The sequence below is a fragment of the Prosopis cineraria genome, unplaced genomic scaffold (assembly GCF_029017545.1).
Source record: "Prosopis cineraria cultivar Desert tree isolate PC_DT_omini unplaced genomic scaffold, ASM2901754v1 PC6, whole genome shotgun sequence".
NCBI classification, from domain to species: domain Eukaryota; kingdom Viridiplantae; phylum Streptophyta; class Magnoliopsida; order Fabales; family Fabaceae; genus Prosopis; species Prosopis cineraria.
The window spans coordinates 43,015,287-43,038,243 of NW_026555337.1; the positions used below are offsets into that span (position 1 = coordinate 43,015,287).

General features: G+C 32.2%; 1 protein-coding gene and 1 pseudogene across 11 annotated transcripts; both read right to left on the reverse strand.

Annotated features, from left to right (window-relative positions):
• Positions 1–2,262: 2,262 nt before the first annotated feature.
• On the reverse strand, positions 2,263–17,128 carry LOC129313136 (putative disease resistance RPP13-like protein 1). Of its 11 annotated transcripts, none has more exons than XM_054956057.1 (9): positions 17,067–17,128; positions 10,269–13,736; positions 8,665–8,723; positions 6,130–6,686; positions 5,263–5,450; positions 4,091–4,163; positions 3,268–3,382; positions 2,806–2,884; positions 2,263–2,700 (listed from the first exon to the last, which is right to left on the reverse strand). In XM_054956057.1, the coding sequence occupies exon 2, from the start codon at positions 13,729–13,731 to the stop codon at positions 10,291–10,293; it is 3,441 nt and encodes a 1,146-aa protein (XP_054812032.1). In that variant the 5' UTR covers positions 13,732–13,736; positions 17,067–17,128; the 3' UTR covers positions 2,263–2,700; positions 2,806–2,884; positions 3,268–3,382; positions 4,091–4,163; positions 5,263–5,450; positions 6,130–6,686; positions 8,665–8,723; positions 10,269–10,290. The 11 variants fall into 11 exon arrangements, 10 of the variants coding, with proteins under 10 accessions (XP_054812032.1, XP_054812036.1, XP_054812034.1 ...); XM_054956061.1 differs by lacking the exon at positions 17,067–17,128 and having other exon boundaries at positions 6,130–6,200; positions 6,599–6,686; positions 10,269–13,910; XM_054956059.1 differs by lacking the exon at positions 17,067–17,128 and having other exon boundaries at positions 6,130–6,207; positions 6,599–6,686; positions 10,269–13,910.
• On the reverse strand, positions 16,463–22,732 carry LOC129314199 (disease resistance protein Roq1-like; annotated as a pseudogene).
• Positions 22,733–22,957: the final 225 nt, after the last annotated feature.

Sequence of the window (22,957 nt, forward strand, 5' to 3'; positions counted from 1 at the left end):
CTCTCAGCACTTCAGATTTTTGTTAAAAATTTTTAGTTTTCGCGCATGAAAACTGATCCAATCAAGGAAGCTAATGCTACTTGTATTGCTAATTTTATAGTAGGTAGAGATACCAATTTGAGCAACTAATAAAAATGTTGGTTCATATTATATAAATATAAAAATATATTAAATATTATACAATATTTTTCTACTTATCAAAATAAAATATTAATCTTTTTTTTAAGGGATATTAAGGTCAGATTTTTTTAAACTTTTTAATTTCTACTCATTCATACTTAAAGTAACACGTTTTTTTATTAGTATAAAGAGTAAAGTTGAAAAACTATCTTTAATTCTTTATATTAAAAATATTTATTCAAAAAGAGTATGATTCTTTTCATCCAGAAAGAGAATCAAAGTATGATATTAATAGCTGCTCTATTTATCTTAATTTATAAGATATTTTGAGAAAATTACATATATCAATAAAGGTCATTAAATAATTTTATAAACTTATTTTTTTTCAAAACAAAAATGTAAACTTTTAAAAATGTCATTTATTTAAGGAAAAATGACAACAAAATATTTTGAAATATATAAATAATAATTTAATCTTTCGAAATGCCATAATTTTCTTAAAGTTCCTAGAAACTTTTTTATTATTAATGAATTTATATAAATTATCAAATTACTTTTGTTAAAAATAAATGATTCACAACTTTCTTTTTTATATTCGTAACTTTTCTTCTTAAATTCACAACAATGCAACAACAAATCACAACTTTGAATGTTAAATTCCTTGTTTGTTGTTGTATTGTTGCGAATATAAGAAGAAAAATTGTGAATATAAGAAGAAAAGTTATGAATCATTTATTTTTAACAAGGATAATTTGATAATTTATATAAATTCATTAATGACAAACAAGTTCCTAACGACTTTAGAGGAATTATGGCATTTTGAGGGACCAAATTATCATTTATATATTTTAAAGGTATTTTATTATCATTTTTTTTATTTAATACTCCATTTGCGAAAGAATATTAAAGAGAAAATATAATGGAAAGGTTAATATTAAAAAAGTATCATTGATGAATCTTTATTTTTATCAAAATGTTTTATATTTTAGGATACCAAATCTCCCTAAAAAATGTAGTGTTTTATATTTTAAGACATTGAATCTTTCCTAAAAGCATATTATAATTTGAAACAGAGGTACTATTAATTATTTTATCATTTACAATATATTGTTTGCTTGTATTAAGATGATTTTATTTTTTAAGCTATTATAATTTTGTAGCTATTTTATTGCTTCTTATGTATTTAATTTCATGATTTTATTTTTTATTAATTTAATAAATAATTAAAATATATTTCAAAATATTAATATTTATATTATATAAATTTTGCCCCCAATGACAATTTTCTGGGTCCATCACTATGAGGACCTATGTTACCAGCACTCTAACTCCTGTTCAAGTACTTAAATTTAATAAAATTAATTTTTTCATGCTGAAAAAGAATTAAAAGTAAAAATTAACCAATTTTTCTAAATTTTGAAATTTACTATGTTGAGTAGTCATCATGAGCAGTGTGATGTTGCGCAATTATTTAACTTTTATTATTATTACTATTTATATATTAAAAATTCACTTATTTTGATTTAGTTATATATATATATATATATATATAAATGTTGCTCAATTACATATATAAGCTTAAGCATTTAAATCTTGCCCAACCTAAATAGAGCTACTGGAGCCATCTTTTGCAATATTATACCAATTATGAATTCTATTAACTGATGCCTTGTGTGAATACTCAGTACTTTTGCATTAGTATTGTTATGAATACATTGACTTTTTGTAATATCAAATTTAGAAGGAATCTTGCTGGCTTTTCCCTAATCACATTACCATATTTTTCTATGATTCCATTTTTACAATGCAAAGAGAGAACGTAATTGCCTTGCTACTTTTGCTCAGTTAAACTCCTTCCATAAGTCTCACATGATAAGTAAATTAAGGTATAGATGAATAATAAGTTAGAAGAGGAGAGACATAGTGCCGCACATAGCTCATAAGCCCTGATTCAAGGAAAATGTTACATAAATGCAATAAAATATTATATTTATGAGGCATCACAACCAAAATCAGTTGTATCAGCACATGATAAATCAGATTCATATGTAATGGTTGTTCAAAACCAACAATTTCCTTAGTTGTAGCAACCACAACACAAACCCTGGATTCTATATTCTATAAATTAAAAAAAAAGAATAATTTTGAGAATAACCAAAAACTCCATTTAAAAAAGAACATAGAATTTGGTTACCACATGAAAGTTCTAATCTCTTAATGACCAATCTATATACAAACATTATCATAATCTCCAATGGACACCTTCAATAGGTTTCTATGGCCCCAGTAGCGCTGAAGCAACATAACTAATTTCAAGTACTTAAAGAAATTGCTATACAAGAAATAGCATCAATAATTTACAAGCTCTCTACATTATAAAGGCACAATGTTTAACTTCTCTGCTTCAATACAAGTAGCATCAACAACAAAAGGTAGGGCCACTAAATCTGTTGGCAATTGCAGGATGGAGCATGATTCTTCTTTGACTTTGAACATGATTTTCTCCTATATTATTTGTCAACATTTCCAACGTCTAGAAAATCAGTGAATGAACAGATCATTCAGCACAACACCATACAACTGAAAAGCAAGGATTGTAATTTCAGTTTCCTAAAATTACACAACGAAGCTTCTTGTTTGAGGGATAGACAAAGTCAAGAATTACATGAACAATAGCATACTCACCAAGACTGATGAAGATAATTAATGGGATTTGCTACAAAGCTTTTTCTTTTTAACAGCTTTGACAGCGTTTCTGGGTTGCCTGCATATTCAGAAAAGTATAAAATGGTTAAAAGTTGAAAAATTGGCTACTTCACTTATTCTGGGACCTCAACAAGATCATTTATTCTCCAAAAGACATCAAGATAAAAGCTATACAGCCTCCTCTATCCAAAAAAAAGAAAGGAAAAGAAAACTACACACCCTCTAGAATCAAGACATGGTTGGTGGTGAACTTAATTATTAGAATTGAAAACCAAGCATATTAGGCACCAAAGTATCCAATTTTCACCACTCAACTGAGATTATAGCAACAGATGTAAACATGATGAAAATGAATGAATCCGTTTCTCTTTAAAATGTTCTTGAAAATTTATCAATCTTAAAGAAACAAAGTCACAAAAGGAGATAAAAAGACTGTAGTACCTTTGATTACGAGCAACTAATTCATAAATTTCAGTGCCATTAGTCTTTGCCAGTAATTCACTTGTTGCAACGTTGATTGACAAGGTTGGAAGCTTTACTTCAGATTCAAATCCAACTACAAATTAAAAATAGTTAAAAGTGAACAGATGATTCAGAGTCGCAGATGCAGGACAAAGGGAGTTTGAAGTGTTTAATCTCAGTTAAATAAATTAGAACACTTGTCAACTGCTGAAGAAATAAACTAGTGAGGACTAAATGAAGAGAAACTTTTGGAGGCAATTGATCATTCACTTGATTGATATTCAAAATTCTTGAGAAGTGCCATATAACATCTTCCTTCATAGGACAAATAAATAGAAAGCAAAATATTCCCAAACTTTTATAGGGTGATTGATCATGATTCAATTCTCAAGCACAACGGAAAGTGAAATTTCAATGTGTTGGACAATTGTGTTTATTCCCAATTCCCTTAAGCATAGTACCGTTAGTCCCGTTATGATCCTCATTCAGCAAACTTCTTTGCATATAAACAAGATTCCATATCTCAAACTACCTTCACAGAGCACCATATACTATCATATGTTGATAATAGTAAGAAGATCAGTATCATAGACTCATATATTTCAATTATCTAGCAAATGAACTGAAAAAAGACTATGGCTTTTCATATTTACTATCAAATCCTTCAAACTAAAAAAAACATTATCCAAAAAGTCAAACCTCTAGGGGGAAAAACCGAACAGAGAAAAAGTTTATTTTCAAGAAAGGAAGGTTCTTACAGAACCTTATTGAGCAAGAGTACAATAAAAGAAACCGTGAGCACCTGTCTGATGTGAAAACGATAAGTCTTCAGTTCTTCCTCTCATGTTGAAGAGCCAACGGTGAACTTAACTAATCTGAAATAACCATGGAAAATTAAGAGCAGATAGGTCTCTCAATCTTGCAAGAATATTCTCTAATTCTCTGCTTCAATCTAAGCGGCATGAATAGAAAAGCCAAGACCATAAAATTTGTTTGCCATTGCTGTATGGAATATAATTCTTTAGTTTTGAATATGGTCTCCAATTTTATTGATTAACATTTTCATCTGCTAGAAAATTAGCAGATGAACAGATCATTTAGTACAACATCATAGAACAGGAAAGCAAAGAATGTAAATTTCTAGTTGGGTAATATTACATAATGAAGCATGAGGAATAGACAGTGTCAAGAATTACATGAAGATTAACATTCTCATAATGGTTGAAGGTATTGAGATTTTTGTTACAATGCCTCTTCTTAATAGCCTTAACATCACTAGCTAGCATTCAAATTTAGGAATATATGTACCATGGTTGAATACATCAAGATAAAAGCCATTCAGGCTCCACAATCAAGCTATGGATCGAGGTGGACATTCTTAAAATTGAAAACTAAGTTAGGCACCAACACATCAGATTGTTTCTACTGAACTAAGACTTTTTCACAGAAAATGCAGTCATCATGAAAACAAAGGAATCCCAAGCGACCAGCAATCAATTTTTGGCATGACTACATTTTCATAGGGAATTATGGATTGTAGCAAAACATTAGTGGAAAAGAATCATGTTGAACAATATATTCAGTTTAGTTTCATACCATCATACAATACCATTGGCAATGTTCTAGGACAGTAATCAATCCTGAAAAAAGTCTCGTAGAAGGACATAAATGCACTATAGATATCTTTGAATTGAGCAACTCATTCACAGATTTCAATGTTTTGAAACTAATCAGTTTCAAACAGTTGCAACAATAATACTCTTGTTTATGTTTTAGATTGAAATCAATTAACAAATAAATAAGATTAGAAGTAAATAGATGATATAGAAGGGAATGCTAATGCATAACAGATTACGCTTCAAGTGTTAAATGTCAGTTATGGATCACTAAGAAAGTTGTCAACTTCCACTGAAGAAACAAATAGTGCCTACAAAAGTTGTTTTGAAAAGGCTAAAATGCATCTCTGGAAATTACCATTGAAGTAAGAGTAGTATCATAACTGGCATCACAAGTAGAATCCAACAATGCTGCTTATAGAAGTACCATGAGATGCCAAGGAAGATGAAAATTACAACTAGGAATGGCAGTATATGGGATGGCATATGATTCAAAGAATCTCATCAAGATAGCCTAAAGACTTGGTATCTTCTGGCATAGCATTCCTACACAATGAACAAAATTGAGGTTAAGTCAAAGAGATAGCATCATACTTAAACCTGTAAACCAAGCTTAAATTTTGCTGCAAAATTAGATAATACTAAAGTTCCCATGAATGACATTTGTCTATGTGATAGGAGTTTAGGTTGTCAAGTAATGAAATATGATAGAGGGGCGACTTGACAATAAATTTTAGATATTTTTATTATATTAAGGATTAGTACAAGTCTAGCTAGCTAAGCTTATACATTTATAAATTTTTGCAAGATAATCATGGTATTATGAAGGAAAATTTATTTACATGAAATTATTTTATACGAAGAAAACTATTTTCAAATATGATTACTATTGTCAAACTACAATCTTAACATATATAATTTAAAATCGTCTAATTTCTAAGTTTTGTGGGCAATGATTATAATAGGGCATAATTTATTAATGAGTTGCACAAATTCACTTTGCCTTGCAAGGATTTTGTTGCTTACAGATATTTTAACACTTGCACATTGTTTTTAATTTTTTTTTTGGGTCTGCCATTCGAACTTGCAATCTGCAGGTTGAGAGTGAAGCACACTAACCACTAAGCTACAAGTTTTCATGGCATTGTTTTTAATTTTCTAAGACAGAGAAACTGCAAAAAAAATAAGTTAAAGCCAAAAAACACAATGATATTAAAGTACTAACCTTTAATTGAGAAGGAACAACGGTGCAAAAACTCCATATGCATCATAACTCCCGGATGGACGAATAAAGAACTACAAACTTCCAACAAGAGATGATAGGAAAGTAAAAGATTCAAACTTCCAACAAGAGCATTATGAAGAAAAGAAAACTACAAGAGATTGGGATGAGGGAGACGAAGAAAGGAGAGAATTGGGAGAGAAGATAAGGAGAAGTTCTCATTCATTTCATTATCTCAAATAAGTGTACATCACCTCTATTTATAGGACCCAGCATTAAAAACTAACCCAAAGAGTTAAAGGTACATAAAGAAGAGAATCAAGAAACATAATTGCACTGCCTTCTTTTTTCCTCTTTTTCACATCTTGTTCGCAACAAGGATTGTAAATTCAGTCTTATAAAATTTCATAATGGAGATTCTTGTTTGAGGAATAGACTGTGACAAGAATTAGATGAAGAACTGCATGCTCACCATGACCCAATGAAGTTAATTATTCGGATTTGCCACAAAGCCTTTTTCCTTCTTTAGTTGTTTTAATAGCTTTGACAGCATCTCTAGCCTGCTTGCAAATTCAAAAAAAAAAAACAAATGAAATGGCGGTTGAAATATTCCACAACTTCACTTATTCTGACAAGTCAACAAGCTCATTTATGCTCCAAAAGACATTAAGATAAAAGCCTTCCACCCTCAAGAATCAACCCATGAATGGTGCTGAGCATTATTAGAATTGAAAATAAATTATGTCAGGCACAGAAGTATCCAATTTTCACCACTCGACTGAGATTATAACAACAAATGCAGATATAATGAAAATGAATGAATCCCAAAAGCCCAGCAATCCATCGTGGCTTCACTAGATTTTTTGAGGAATAAGGATAAGTAATAAAACTCTTCAGTCTTAGCAAGAAAGAGTCATAATGAACAATGGAATCAATTAGTTTCATAAAATACTATTGCGAATAACTTCATAGTTATACACTGGTTGTCCTTTTCTTTGAAATGTTACAGGACAAATTTCAATCTTAAACAAACAAAGCAGCAAAGGAAAATAAAGGACAATATCTACCATTGATCGTTTGCAACTATCAATAAATTTGAATACTCAGCGTGCCATTAGCTTTTGTTACTTGTCACTTGTTGCAACTTTCACAAACAAGCTTGGCAAACTTATTTCAGATGCAAATCCAACTACAAATAAAAATTCAAAAGAGAAAAGAAGACACAGAAGGAGAAGTAGATGCAAGACAAAGCAAGCTTCAGGTGCTTAGCATCAGTTATAAATAATTTAAAAGATTTGTCGACTTCTGTTGAAGAAACAAACCATGAGATAAAAGAAGAGCATATAAAGAAGTATAAAGGCATATATAAAGCTTTTCTATGGTGATCAATTATGATTCAATTCTCAAACATGCCTAAAACTGAACTTCAATATCTTCACAATTGTTGGCAGTAGGGTAGTCAGAGAAGTTCTGATCCTCATTTAGCAAACTTCTTTCTAAATAAACAAGATTCCATATCTTAAACCAAATTCATACAGCTCTGTCTCCGATCATATATTTTGTCATTTTGTTGTGGTTAGATTGAAAGTTTCCTATTATCGGATAATTGAAAGTAAAAACGACTATAGATTTTCGTCATTTTACTATCAAATTCATCACAATAATAAGTAACTTTATCTAGGAATTCAAACCTCTAGAAAAAGAAACCAAACAGAGCAAAACTTTATTTTCGAGGAAAGTGATTCCTACAGAACCACGATAAGCAAGTATAATAAATGGAAAATGATGGATCCTCCTTTCTTCCTCTCAGTAGAAAATTAAGAGCAACATCACAACTAGGGTAGTGAATAGAATCCAACCCCACTGTTCATTTGCACTTTTGATAACTATCTTATTGAACAATGCCGAGGTAGATGAAGACCACAACTAGGACTACCATCACATGGGAAGATGAGGTTGGATAGAGGAAGGTTCGACCATGTGGTTCTGTGGACAAAATTTCATGTGAGGATGGGATCTTCACAAATTTACTTTTCACACCTTGACACTCAGGATAGTCCAAATCCATGGTATGTGGCTTAGCATTTCCGCACATGGAGAAAAATAAAAGCATCAGATAGAATCATAACTACACAGGCAAACATGTCTGCTTTGAAATTCAAAATATTGCTGATATGCATTAGGTGTTAGATAAAACAAAACTCATGTAAATTTTGCCACACAATCAGATGATGTGCATGAGTTTCTATGTAGTCGTGAGGGCATAATTACCGACATTTATCGTGGTTGTAGAATTATGAACACTCAATGAATGAATGAATGAAAAAGTTAAGGCGCTACCTTTTAAAATTCTTGAGCTTGTTGTTAAGGCAAGAAAAACGGTTATAGATTTATGAAACTTTTCATGATGATCATATTATTAGGATTTTCACGTCCAAAAAGAGCCTACAAAAGTGGATCCTAAAAGGCTAAAACACATCCTTGGAAACTACCGACAATGTAAGAGTAGTATCATTAGCGGAATCACATGTTGCTTACAGGAAAAGCACCATGATATGCTGAGGAAACTCAGGATAGTCCAAAGACTTGGTGTCTGGCTATACACAAGTAACAACAATGAGCTTTTAAGTAAATGGAGATAGCATCATAATTAAACATGTACACGGAGCTTAAATCTTGCTGTAAAATCAAATACTCCTTCCCATCCTCAATGAAAGAGCTAGATAACTAATTCACATAGATTAAGGAAATTAATTAAGTTGGTTACTTGTAAAAATTGTATGTTGATTTCCTAAAATACCCCTTCCTTTTAATCATTTACTACCTCTAGTAAAAAAATGTAAGGCATTTTTTTGAGATTAGATATTAAAAAATATAAGTTTTTTTAATTTTCAAAGTATAATTAATGATTTTTTGTTAAAAAAAATCATAATAAATAAATCAATCAATCCTTCAACTATCTTAAAGTTGGCTAGAGAAATTTTAAAGTAACGAATTTTTTTCCTAAAATTATTAATTATTTACATGAAATTATTTGATATAAATAAAAAAGTTTTCAAATCTGATTATTATTGTCAAAATACAATCTGAACACATGCAACTTAAAATGATCTAATTTCGTTTACCAAAAATAAAAAAAAATCATCTAATTTCAAAGTTTGGTTGAACAAGTGGCAACGATTAGAAGATGTCGTCATTTATTAATGATTCGTACACGTTCACGTTTTTCTGCAATAATTTTGCTGCTCACAAATACTTTTAACAATTGCACATCGTTTTTAATTTTATTAAAGATAGAGAAAGTGAAAAAATAAATTAAATCCAAGAAACGCAATGATATTAAAGTACTAGCCTTTAATTAAGAAAGAATATTAGGGACGAAACTCTATATATGCATCATAACTCCCGGGTGCATGAATGAATGAATGAACTGTCAACAAGAGACGAAAGAAAGGTAAAATATTAAAAATTAAAATTACAATATTGGTTCAGCCACGGAAGAAACAATATTTTATTGTAAAGGGATTCAATAGTGCAAGGCTTCTTATTTATGGGTAGGGGCGTACTCCAACTCCAACAAATGCCATTTTTGTTTTTTTAATTATATTTATTTTTATGGTATTATTTTTTGTTGAGAATTATCATGAACTATAATATTTTTATAATTTTTAGACGTTTCTTGTCATTACAATTTTTTAATCCCTTTAAAAATTCAAATTTACTTTTAACTTAATATCATGAAAAATAATTGATAGTTATTTATCATATGCAATTTTTTAAAAAAATTACTTTTCATTCTAATATTAATTTTATAAAGAATATATATAATTATATTTTTTTTAAAGAATTATTTTAATATATTTTTCAAAAAATAAGTTTCAACTTAATAAAGAAAAAAAGAAAAAAAGTAAATAGATGAAACCAAACAACTAATTTAAAGTCCCAAAAAAATAACTCTATAATTTTTAATCCAAGGATTAAAACTAGGAGACTGGGTGCTTATTGAGTTTCAAATTCCCATTAAAAAAATAATTACAATGATAATTTCGTGGATTTTGAGTAGACTACAAAATATGGTGCCTTATTTTTAGTTCAAAATAGAAAAAAGTGAATGTCAAAACAATGGAAGGTAAAAAACATACCGATAAGGGAATGCGTTTCCATCTAATCTATATACACCTCTGGAATGTGAGAAATTTTATGCCAGCCTGGTCCACCCACTTTTTGGTACCGCTGCTTTAGTAATGGACTGTTTCCTTTAATAGATATTTCAAAAAGGGAGTTGGGTAAACCTTCCTCTGGCAAGCACTCGAGATTTGGGCAATCCTTAATCTCTAAGCGTCGAAGAGATGTGAGGGAGAGAAGGCCATTGTTGTTTATTTTTGTCAAATTTGAACATCCAACAAGATAAAGAATTACAAGATTGGGCGGCAAATGTTGCTCTTCTAAGAAAGACTCGGCATTTTCAAAATCATGATCACGCACTTCTAAGCTTTGTAGAGAATGAAGCCTGTGCAAGCCCCAGCTCATACGACAAGCTATGAGTTTCGGACAACGATATATTTGAATGTAGACAAGGCTCGAAGGAAAACCTCTCTGAGGAACCAATTGCAGCTGTGGACAGCTCCTTAGAGCTAATTCACGAAGATAGGGGAGCTGTGCATGCATGTCTTCATGAAGTGACTTCAGTTGGATCATATCATCAAGGGTGATCCATTCAAGTTTCGGATAAGAGGAATCTTTCAGAGGGAATGATTCAAGTTCCAAGCCTTCACATCCTCTAATACGTAGATATTCCAAGCATGGAAGGCATAGAGGAAGGGATTTCCTCAATTTCGGACAGCTTTTTATGTACATGAGTTTAAGGCGAGGAAAACATTCACCTTCAAAATGCTTCCATTCTTCCAATTCCCCCATATCTTCAATTGCCAAATGTTCAAGGGATGGAAACGCAGCAATTGACAAATTCTCCCCGTAAAAATCTGACCCAATCTCCTTTATTCCTTCTAAATGAGAAATGTCAAGCCTCTCTAGAGAGGGCAGCCGCCCAAGTGGTGGTAAACAAAAGCAATATTTACATGCACTCAACCCAAGATATACTAAATTAGGTAGATAAGGAGCATCCATCCAGTCCGCAAACCTTGCGCCACCATAGTTTCTAATAGCAAGGCGTTTCAAGTTGATATGAGGTTGAAGAGCCTTCAAAACAGACATTTCATTTTGTGAATCCACATTTTTTCCACTCCATTCCAAAGTTAACTCATTCAAGTGATTCTTCTCTTTCACATTGGCCACCCCGGCATCCATTGGATCATTGATGTTATCCAACTCAAAAATCTCAAGACTGACTGACTCTCTAATATTGAATTTTCTTAACTCTCTAATATTGGACCAGCTTTGCTTTCCCACACAAAATCTTGTCAATACTTGAAGATGTTCCATCCTTCCAATGTTCATTGACATCTCCCTTATATTAGTCCCAAACAAATCAAGATGTCGAAGATTGATGAGATTGTGCAAATCTGGTGGCAATTCAGCCAAAGACTTACACCATTGCAATCTCAACGTTTGCAAACTGTGCACCTTACAAATTGAATCAGGTAACTTGCTGATCCTAGTACGAGAAAGGTCTAGATAATGCAAATTGATTAATTTGCACAAATCCTCAGGTAACTCAACAATTTCACTGCACCAGATCAATTTCAAAGTTCGTAAATTATACATAGTGCAGATTGAATCGGGTAACTTTTTAATATGACTATGAGAGAGGTCTAAGTAGCGAAGGTGCTTTAAATTCCTTATAACATCACTTAATTTAGTGCTAGTTGAAACTCGCTCCAAGCTCAAAATTCGCAGGTGCTTAAATCTTGAAAACGTTTCAACCTCAACCTTACCACCAATAAGAACGTTTTCTCGTGGTAGACTAGCAAAACATCGTAAGTGCTTACACTCGTAAATAGGTTCCAATGATAATTCTTCGAACTTGGGGACGAAAATTGAGAATGAACAGTAGCGTATCCTTTCATTAATATTATTTTGCACCTTATCACCCTCCATCATCAAACAAAATCCTTCGGAGACTGATTTCGCTAAATCATTTATCAGGTCATGCATGATTAATTTGTCATCATCAAATCTTGATTTCTCAACAAATGACCTTGATTCTAGTTCTTCCAAAATTTCATTCCCCAATTCCTCCACACTTTTATTTCCTTGGTTGCAACGTATCAAATCCTCTGCCATCCACATTTGGATTAGAGATTCCTTGTCAATTTCAAAGTCTTTAGGAAATATAGAACAGAACGCAAAACACCTCTTCAAATGAGAAGGAAGATAATCATAGCTTAGCCGTAGAGCTGGCATTATGTTACTCTTTGGTAACTGCCATATCTCACTCTCAAGAATTTCATTCCAATATTTCTCTGAAAATTTTGTTTGCAAGAGGCCACCCAATGATTTTATGGCTAGAGGCAACCCGTCGCACTTTTCAACAATTTTTTTGCCAATTGCCTGTAGACTTGAACACGAGCTAGCATCGTTGTTTTTGAACGCATGTTCCTCAAATAACTTCCAACCATCTTCTTCATTTAGTAAAGCTATGCGATGCACTTCAACAGAGACCATGGCTGATGCTACCTTTTTATCACGTGTTGTAACAAGGATCTTGCTTCCAGAAGCCCCAGAACGAAAAGGAACTTGTAATGATTCCAACTCGTATTGCTGGTCATTCCAGACATCATCAAGAACCAGCAAAAATTTCTTCCCCATCAATTTCTCTTTCAGTTTCAATTGAAGCTGATTTAGACCTTCATATCCTGTTATTCGACATTTAAGTGCAGAAAGTATTGTTTTTGTAATTCCAAGAACATCAAATTCTTCGGAAACGCACACCCAAGCATTGAGTTGAAATTGATCCTTCATCCTCCCATCATTGTACACCAATTGAGCAAGAGTGGTTTTCCCCGACCCACCCATACCCACTACAGAAATCACAGATAGTGGGTCCCTGCTCAGATCTTCATCAAGTAAAAGACGAATTATTTCTTCTTTATCACCATCTCTGCCATATATGCGTGACTCATCAGCCACCAGAGATGTAGTTGGCAATCTAGAGGATACTTTCCCACCAACTCCAACTTTGCTACCAGCACGACAGCCTTCCTTCAATCCTAGATCACCCCTTTGTTTTCGAAGGTTCTCCAGGTCGTGAAGAACTTGTTGAATCCTAGATTCGATCTGTTTGTCAAATGGACTAACAAAAGAAGTGAAGAAGCCTCGTACCTTACTGGTAGCTGTTTGACTCTCAACTTCGAACTTCAACCTGATAGCCTTAATGGCAATCTCATCTAAGAGGTCATCGGCCACATACACAGCATGTTTGAACTCATGAAGCCACTTCTTGACATCGGAGTTTGTGTACTGCTTTGCTTCTGCATCATCAAGCACTCGATTCACACAGATGAGAGTGGTGTGAAGGTCTTTGATCAAGCCATCTTTCAGGTTTCTTGATCGGAAGTAGTCAGTGACGTCAGAAGAAGCCAGCTTTTCAAAAGCGACTTGAAGAGCAGAAGAGAGAAATGCTCCACCCACAAACTCAGCAGCCATGGTTTCTGGTATGCATATCAGAGGGGATTAGTAGAAGAAATCAAAAACGATTCTTTGGAAACGAGAGCACAGAAGATGATGAATAATATAGATTTGAATTTGGTGACTGTATTTGATACATGCAACCATCTGAATTTCTAGATCAACATTTCAATTGCCTGTATCAAGTACAAAATTCAAATCCTGAATAATAGAGCTTCTTTTGACTTTGAAATCGATGAAAATAATCTTAAAGCCGTGAATGGAGCATAAAGTTGGAAACTTTAATTGATTTGGGTTGATTTTTCTTGTCGGCCAATTATACGTTCGCAGTCCACTTTACTTTTTACTTTGGAGTCGAAGTAAAGTTGGTTTGGTACTGCAAAGTTCCTTGCCCCACTGTGATCCGTTACCGATAACCGTTATCATATTTTAAATCAATATGATCAAAAAAAAAAAAAACTATTTATGGAGAAAACTAAAAACCCCAATACTCTATATCATATTATTATTCTCACTGCATTTATTAAGAAATTGATTTTGGAATCTTGATCAAGTAAATACATTGGAAGTGTAATTAAATTTATCTATATATTGGAATTATTTAGCCATTTATATGCTGCTATATTATAAAATAAAATTTACATATATTAATTTTATATTTATACAAAATATTTTTAAAATTTTTTTACAATTATAATATCGATATCAAAATATACTTGTTAAATAATGCTAATGAACATATATTATTACTTCCTTTTTAAGAAAAAAAAATAATTTTTGAGACCATATTTCTAAAAATACAATAGTATAAAGTGAACTGGTCAAGAACTGATTAAAACCGGCCAAACTTAATGAAAATCAGTGGAAAACTGGTCAAAACCAGTTTCCTAATTTTTTTAAGAAAAATCTCAATAACGAAAATTATATTATTTCGTATTTTTTATTTGTCTTGTAGTTGGCTTTTCTTTAGTGTTATACTTATATTTTATAGTTTGTTAATGATTTTAATTAATAACAAAAGCTTGTGCTGGTTTGATTGGGCAATTATTGTGGCATACTTGATGATTTTGATGATTTGTACTTCCTCCATTAAAAAATATAAGGCATTTTAAATCGAATCTCACTCCCTAATAAAGTAATTATCTATTTTCAAACTAACCCTATTTTTTATATTTATCTTATTAAACACTCTGCAATAAATATAAAATCATTAATCAATAAGAACACTTTTTTTTTAAAAAGGTAATAATTATATCTTAAAAGATTAAAAAATATTTTTATATTTTTTAATATCCAACTCTTTAAAAATAATAGGCTTGTAACCACCGGACTTGACACGAAGGAAACAGAAATAATGTACGTCGATGGAGCTAATTATATATGAGAAGAAGAATGAACTCGACTTGCCACAATCACATCTTTGCCTGAATAGCAATTATAGCAGATTTGGAAAATATGAGCAATTTTGTGATTGAGATTAGGTCCAAATAAATCTTCGGAAGAGCCATATGAAAGAAATAGCAAATTGAAAGAGTTTTCGAGCAATGAGAACACTGAAAACGAGACTGACAAGAAAACTACAAAGTAAAAAGGTGATAAGACTAAAGCATAAGATTCTATATTTTGAAATTTGATATTTTTTTGCACTCTTCATTTAGCCATGCTTTTGCACTTCTCTATGAGAAGATGCTGACAATAAAGGGCTTGTTTCTTCAATGGCTATGGCCTGTCTTTTTCATCTGACTCTCATGTATGAAGACGGGGGGAGAGAGAGAAACAATAACAGAGCATACAGAGGACTTGTATGGAATTAGCTAAGGTCATGGAGAAAGAGGGCGTGCGCACGGATTGTAAAGGCCACTGTTTAGTGGTGCTAACTTTATTTTATCCAAAAAAAAAGAGGACTTGGGCAGGCAAAAAAAAAAAAAAAAACAAGAGAGGCAATAAAAAAGGGAATCAAGAGGGAGAGGAAGAATGAGATTTTGAATTTGAAGAAATAGACGCATTCAGATCTTCATTCTTCTTTGACTTGCTTCTTTTTTATTATGCCCCGTAGATTTTTTACTGTCTCATTCGAACCTCGTCATTCATTTGAAATATAGAATCTTACATAAAAATAAAATATATTGAAGATAATTATTTATTATTTAGTGGTAACATTTGTCATTCACTTGAAAGATTTAAAGAAAAGTTAGGAAATAAGATCCACCTAATCTTAAAGATTTTATAAGATCATATTTAAAATAAACTCCTAAAAACAATGGTTAACTTTATGATTTCTATTAAAGTAAAAGAGAAAATTAGTTCCTAAATTATAATTTCAGGAAGTTCGAAAATGTTAAATTTATTTGTGGTGCAATAGTCTCTTTCAACTTTTATCAATAATGCAATCTGAGTCCTACCATTTACAAAAAGTAATTTTGATTATTAGTTGATCAAAAAATAATATTAAAAATTATAAAAAGTGAGTTAAAAAATTTTATTAGTTCCTACTATAGAAATCACATATAGTGGACTCCTAATCATATCCCAATCAAGTAAAAGCTTAATTATTTTTTCTTTATCATTAGTTCTACCATATATTTTATAGATTCATTAAAAAAAAAGAGATATTGTTGGAAAATTGGTGGAATATACAAAAATAATAAGTTTTATCCTACTAGGTGAAATAATTAGTGGAATATATATTTTGATAAAATCCAACTCCACTACCACCACCAAAACTTTCATTCAATCCCATAACATCCTTTCAATTTTCAAGTTCAGCAAACATGGTATCTGATTAAACATATTAAAGCAAAGGAGACTTTTACACAGACATATCAGTTGGGTCATTTGCAAAGTAACTATTTTTAGGGTCAAAGTTTATTTTTCTCCTATGCTTTTATTCAAAGGAGCACTAGGTACCCAGCATTAACAAGTGGGTCATTTTTCCATCTAAACCATTTTTATAGGAGTAAAAATCCCTCTCCATTAGTGAACCATTAACAGAAGGAGATTTTCCTCCTCTAGAAAATAATTTAAGAAAAAAGATGTCTCACTTATTAGGTCAAAGTACCCAACACTCTTCCAAGGAAAGTACAAGGCAAAAATACACTTTATCCCTTGTTTTTAAATAATCCAAAATTATAATATTAATAAAAATTTAAATAATAATGTCCAATGTAAATTATTTATTTTTTAAAAGCATGTTTATGAATGATTTCTTTTTAAAATCCAAAGTCATATTATTTCCCAATCTTATTTCCAGTCGTTGTACTTTTTTGCAACAAGTTGTAGTAATTAAGATATATGTCAATATGTATTAGAAAGAAAATCAATGGGAAGACAGACAAAAGAAGGGGGAAAAGTACCTTCGCAATGCAAATAATCTTCAAGCCCTTCCCAATCATTAGTTGGTGGTTGTTGTTGTTGCCATAAGCTTCCATCATCAGGGAACATTCTAGGGTCCCTAAATCGAATATCGTATAAGATATTTTGTTGCCTGTGTACACGAACTGCAATATGAGTTTCTTTTTCCCTGTTCATTTCTCGTCCATTGCTCTTGATCGAAACCTGGACTTGATTCCATTTATTTACACGAGGGATTTCAACATTTCGAAGGATGCTTTGCAAATCACAGATGTATATATGGTTAGTCTTTATTGTTGATAGTAGAAGCCACCCAGAAGAATTAACATCAAACTTGATGTCATTGATGTGTACTGAGAACATACAATTATAGGGAGAATCTTGGTCATTTTTAACAAGAAACCAAAGACAAATTGTCGGGAACTTATCACGAATCCAAAAGGACATGGAGCTTCCTCGACTATAATAGTCAAGCCGCTCAGGGATTTCTTTCCTGGCAAAATAAAATTTCTTTTCCCAGGTTTAAAGTAGAATGCCTGCAAATTACATATTACTAAAAATTTCAAATAACATATAATTAAGTACCAAAATAAGATAATTAAGAAAAGATTGGAGTGGGGTAGTGACCTTATTCAACACTTTGCTCTTAGATAACTCTGACAATGATGTGCAACTTATGGCACTGAATTGTTCCAAGTTTGGCGGCATCCACACAATATCACGAAGTTCCTTGCAATTATCTAGCAAAAGGTATCTTAAATGGTGAAAATTTTCTATGCATGCTGGAAGACTTGTGAAATTATTAAACCTTAGATCTAAACGTACAACATTAGGTATGTAAGAGAGACAGAGAGCAAGGGAGTGATTGGATAAATTGCAATTTGAGAAACAAAATTCTTTCAATTTCGACGATATTGATGAGCAGTCTAAGCTTCCTTTGTTTCCACCACTACCAATGTCAAAATGCCTCATCTCTTTACAAAAATTTGCTGTTAGTTCTGAAAGGTTTGGCAGCATACAAATACTAGATGGTAATTCCATAAGATTAGGACATGCATCCATGTTTAAGCTTTCAAGCCCAGTAAGATAGTGAATTGAAAATGGCAATCCTAGGATGGATGTTCCCTCCAAATCAAGTGTTCTCAACTTCTCCATCTTATCTGATACATCTGGAAAACTTTGAAGACTTGAACAACCATAGAGTTTTAGCTGTTCCAAGGATGTCAACTTAATAGTAGATGGAAATTTTTTCAAATTTTTGCATCGCATGGCGCTCAATTCTTTAAGATTATCCAAGGATCCAACTGAATCATCGATTTCAATTAAACTTGTACAATCATCAAGCCGCAATTCTTTTAAATACAAAGCTCCTGACAAGTTTGGTATTTGACTTAGGAATTTGCACTTGCTAAAATTTATGTGAGTTAAACTCCCAAGTTTCTGCAAAATAAAATTGAAAAAAATCAAACAAATGAATCAAAGAAGTCTGTAGTTCTAAGAGTAGTTATAAATATACCTTAATAAATGGTTGGAGCACTGCACAACTACTATTGGACATGTCAAGATGGACAAGTTTAGATGGATGAAAATTAGAAGGCAAGAATTCAAAAGGGTACCCCTTCCATTCCAACAAACGTAAACTATTTGGGAGATATTGAGGGGCTCTAGAAAAACTTGCACTTTTTATTGTGAGAAATTTGAGGTTCTTCATCCTCCTGAATTCCTCTCCGCTCCATTGAATTTCTTTACCTTCAGGCAAGTCAAGAATTATGACTTCAATTTCATCACTTCCCTTTCAAAATGAGAAGCACACAATAAATACTGGATTTTAGAGATACACACACACACACACACACACAAGGTCATATAAAGGTAAGCATTGAATAAAAAGTGATAGATGTTGTGCTCTTACTGTGTCATTTTGCAAGACATGAAGAATGTCCTCATAAGACCATAACCTACTCCGTTTACCAGGTTCCCTTCGTGACTGTTGTCGAACAATTTCCTTGCCCATATTTTCTATCAAGTCGTGCATTATTACATGATCTTTTTTAATCTTTATTAGAGATTTATCAACCAACACTTCAATAGCATAAGTTGGTTGGACTCCACGTGCAATCACCAACATATTTTTGACATCTCCTAATTTCTCTCCATTGAAGAAACAAGCCAAGTCAAGAAAAATTTCCTTATGTTCTTCTTCCAAAGCATCATAGCTTAATTTAAGGACTTCAAAGATGTCTTTATTAGGTATTCTTTCATACTCATCCAATGCAGAACTCCATTTATCAACATCTTTATCACATAAATTAGAGCCAATTACTTCCAAGGCTAATGGAAGGCCACATGAATATTTAATGGCACGATTTAAAACATCTATGTAATTTGAATCCACAATGCCCTTTTTAAAGCATTCCATTTAATCAATTGAAGAGATTCCTTATAACCTAATTTCTTGACAATATAAATTCTTGTAACCCCATGACTTTTTAAGAGCTGTTTATTCCTTGTCGTAATGATGATTCTACTTCCTGAGCCAAACCAGTCACATCTTCCAGCTAGTGCTTTTAATTGCTCCAATTTGTTGACATCATCAAGGAGTAAAAGAATCTTCTTTCTTTGAAGCCTATGTTCTATTATTGAAATTCCTTCATGAAAATCATCATCCAATGAGATTTCCTTCTCCTCGACTAATTTATGAAGTAATGTCTCTTGAAGACGTGACAAGCCATGCTTGTTAGAGATTTCTCTAACTTTAGAAAGAAAACATAAACTATCAAACTGATCAGCAATTTAGTTATACACAGCTCTTGCAATTGTTGATTTACCAATCCCACCAATTCCACAAATTCCAATCATGATGACTTCTTCCTTTGACCAAAGATCTAAAAGTGAGATTACTTCTTGTGCTCGAGGCTCAAGGCCAACTTGATAATTGGTAACATATAAATGAATGTGTTTATTAATCTTGGTAGAGACTACACAAGTAATTTTTCTAATATACTCTTGTTCATTTGCAACCCTGCCATTAAAAGGTTCCTTTACTTAGACCAAAAAATATTGATATGCATGTTATAAAAAGAATGAAATGGAATCAGAAAGAGGATAAAATAAAAAGTAAAGTACAATAAACTTGATCCGTTCCATTTTGCCAAAATTATAGACATCTTCCTTTTGTTTTTGAAATTGGCACTTTTATTTTATTTTTAATATCATTATGAATATTCTGTTATAGATGTCAATTGCTCTTGTAATCTAATTGTCTACTCTCTTGTCTCTCTCCTTAATTTAAAGAACTTTAAATAAATAAGCTCAGCATTTCTAGCTTGAGATGTCCCTATTTTGTAAACTGTTGTAATTTTGAAGAGCCGCATCGAATTTTAATTATTTTAAATAAAATAATCTAATTTATATATTTTAAATTTCTGAGTTATGGAGGAAGACATTGGAGTCGAAAGGTTTTCGTCTGAGTAGAAGTAAGACGGAATATTTATATTGTAAATTTGGTAAAGGACTATTCAAAAATAATTTGGAAGTGAAATTGGGAGATCAAATTATACCTTAAGTGGAAAAGTTTAGATATTTGGGAGCCATTATTCAAAATGATGGCTAAATCAGTGGAGATATTTCACATAGAATTCAAGCTGGGTGGTTTAATTGGAGAAAAGCTAAAGGAGTTATTTGTGACCGTAAGGTGCCTAATAAACTTAAAGGAAAGTTTTATCGCACTGCTATCAGACCGGCAATGTTATATAGTAGTGAATGCTGGGCTCTAACGGGACAGCAAGAGCATAAAGTTGGAGTAGCAGAGATGAGAATGTTACGATGGATGTGCGGACATACACGTAAAGATAAAATTCGAAATGAGCACATACGCGAAAAAGTGAGGGTGGCACCTATTGAGGAAAAAATGGTAGAAAATCGGTTGAGATGGTTTGGGCATGTACAAAGAAGACCAAAGGAGGCACCAGTGAGAAGAGTGGAACATATAACTTTGAGTCCGATTAAGAGAGGTAGAAGAAGGCCTAAGAGAACACTCTTGGAAGTTGTTGAACGTGATCTCTTAATTAATAATATTCTTAAAAGCTTGATAAATGATAGAGCACAATGGCGTCTTGCAATCCATGTAGCCGACCCCACCTAATGGGATAAAGGTTTGTTGTTGTTGTTGTTGTTGTTGTTGTTATATATTTTAAATTTCTGATAGTTCTCTTAATTTTCAAATTCTACTTTTTATCCATTTTAATCGTAACTACGTGTCAGTTGAACTTGACATTTTAAACATATAAAAATCTTAGGAGAAAATTCTTGCTTCATAACTTTTCCACCCAGAAAATCTCTCCACTATATCTCAATATATCAATTATCTCTCCAGTTCAAATATTATCATAACTTCCCAACTTATTCATAATTTTTAAAAATTTTAAAAAAGTTCAAGCATCATGATTTCCTCACCCTAAAAAAATCTCTCCATGAGCTTAATATCAACTATCTGTCCAATTTAAATATTTTCTTCTTCTATGATCGGTTCAGAAAAAATTAAGATAAACAAATGTTATCTACATTAATCAAGAATATACGTAAAAGGATCATCGATGGTCTAATAAACACAGAATTTGCAAATAAGATTCCAAGACATAAACCTCTATATGTTTAAAAGAAAAAATTTACTACTATTTTTCTGGACATTATAATCACAAGCAGTAGTATTCCTAACTTGACACATACACACTTTTAGGAATTTAGCATGTCCATGTTAATTACCATTGATTGCAAAAAATGTTTTTTTTTTATTTGGAAAAAAAAATGATAGCAATATCTGTAAAACTGTTAGAGACCACTTTCGTCAATCTCTCTTCAACTGTCCCTCTTATTATCATAACTTCCTATCTTTTTAATTATTCCCAATTTTAAATTTCAATTATAAAATCTTAGAAAACTTCAATCATCGTAACTTCTTCGAAAATATATAAAAGTAGAATCATGAGGTAAACGCCAACTAAAATATACCCATGTTGGAGATGCCAGCCAGTCAAGTTAGCTGCTTGAGTCAAAGCGCACCTCCATTTCTTCAACTTGTCATCATCGTCTTCAAATCTTTTCTGCAGATGAGCCAAAGCTTCTCCATAACTCCCTCTCTGATGCCGCACGTCAGCTGGATCCACATGATAAAACACCGGATACACTAACTGACCTTCTTCTTTGAAGCAATCAACAATCTCTGCAAGTTCATCCAGACAGAATGTTGAGGATGCGTAGTTTTTGGAGAAAACTATGATGGCTATCCTCGATTCTTTGATGGCTTTGAACAGAGATTCTCGGATTTCTTCGCCTGCATGCAGGGCTTTATCATCAAAGAAGGTGCGAATTCCTCTCTGACGCAGAGACTCGTAGAGATGACCAACGAAAGTGAGGCGAGTATCTTCACCGCGAAAACTAAGAAATACGTCATAAGTCCATTTGCAAGTGACAGAAGAGGATCCTGGAACTAGTGCCATGATACAGTAATGGCCTTCGCAGCTGATCTTGCCAGAATCAGAGCTTAGAAATGGCAGATGATTAGAGCTAAGCAACACGATCTGTGAAGATTGCAAGATCGACTTGTAGGTTTAAATTCATGCTCTGTAATTTTTTTTTTGCCCAATATTTCTTCTTAAAAACAGAAAAATGGAGGCTGCCCCACCAAGGAGGAATTTTCACGCGCACTTGGAAGACTTGCTGTCATTGACGAAAAAGCAAGACTTTCATTTTTTGTCAGTTTTTCAGGAAATTAATTAATTGTGATTTCAAAAGAAAAAATTTAAATGAGATAGGGCTCAAACAAAGGTTACTACACATCTAATAGATTAAACTACACTTCTTTAATTAAAATAAAATAAATTACAGGATTTAC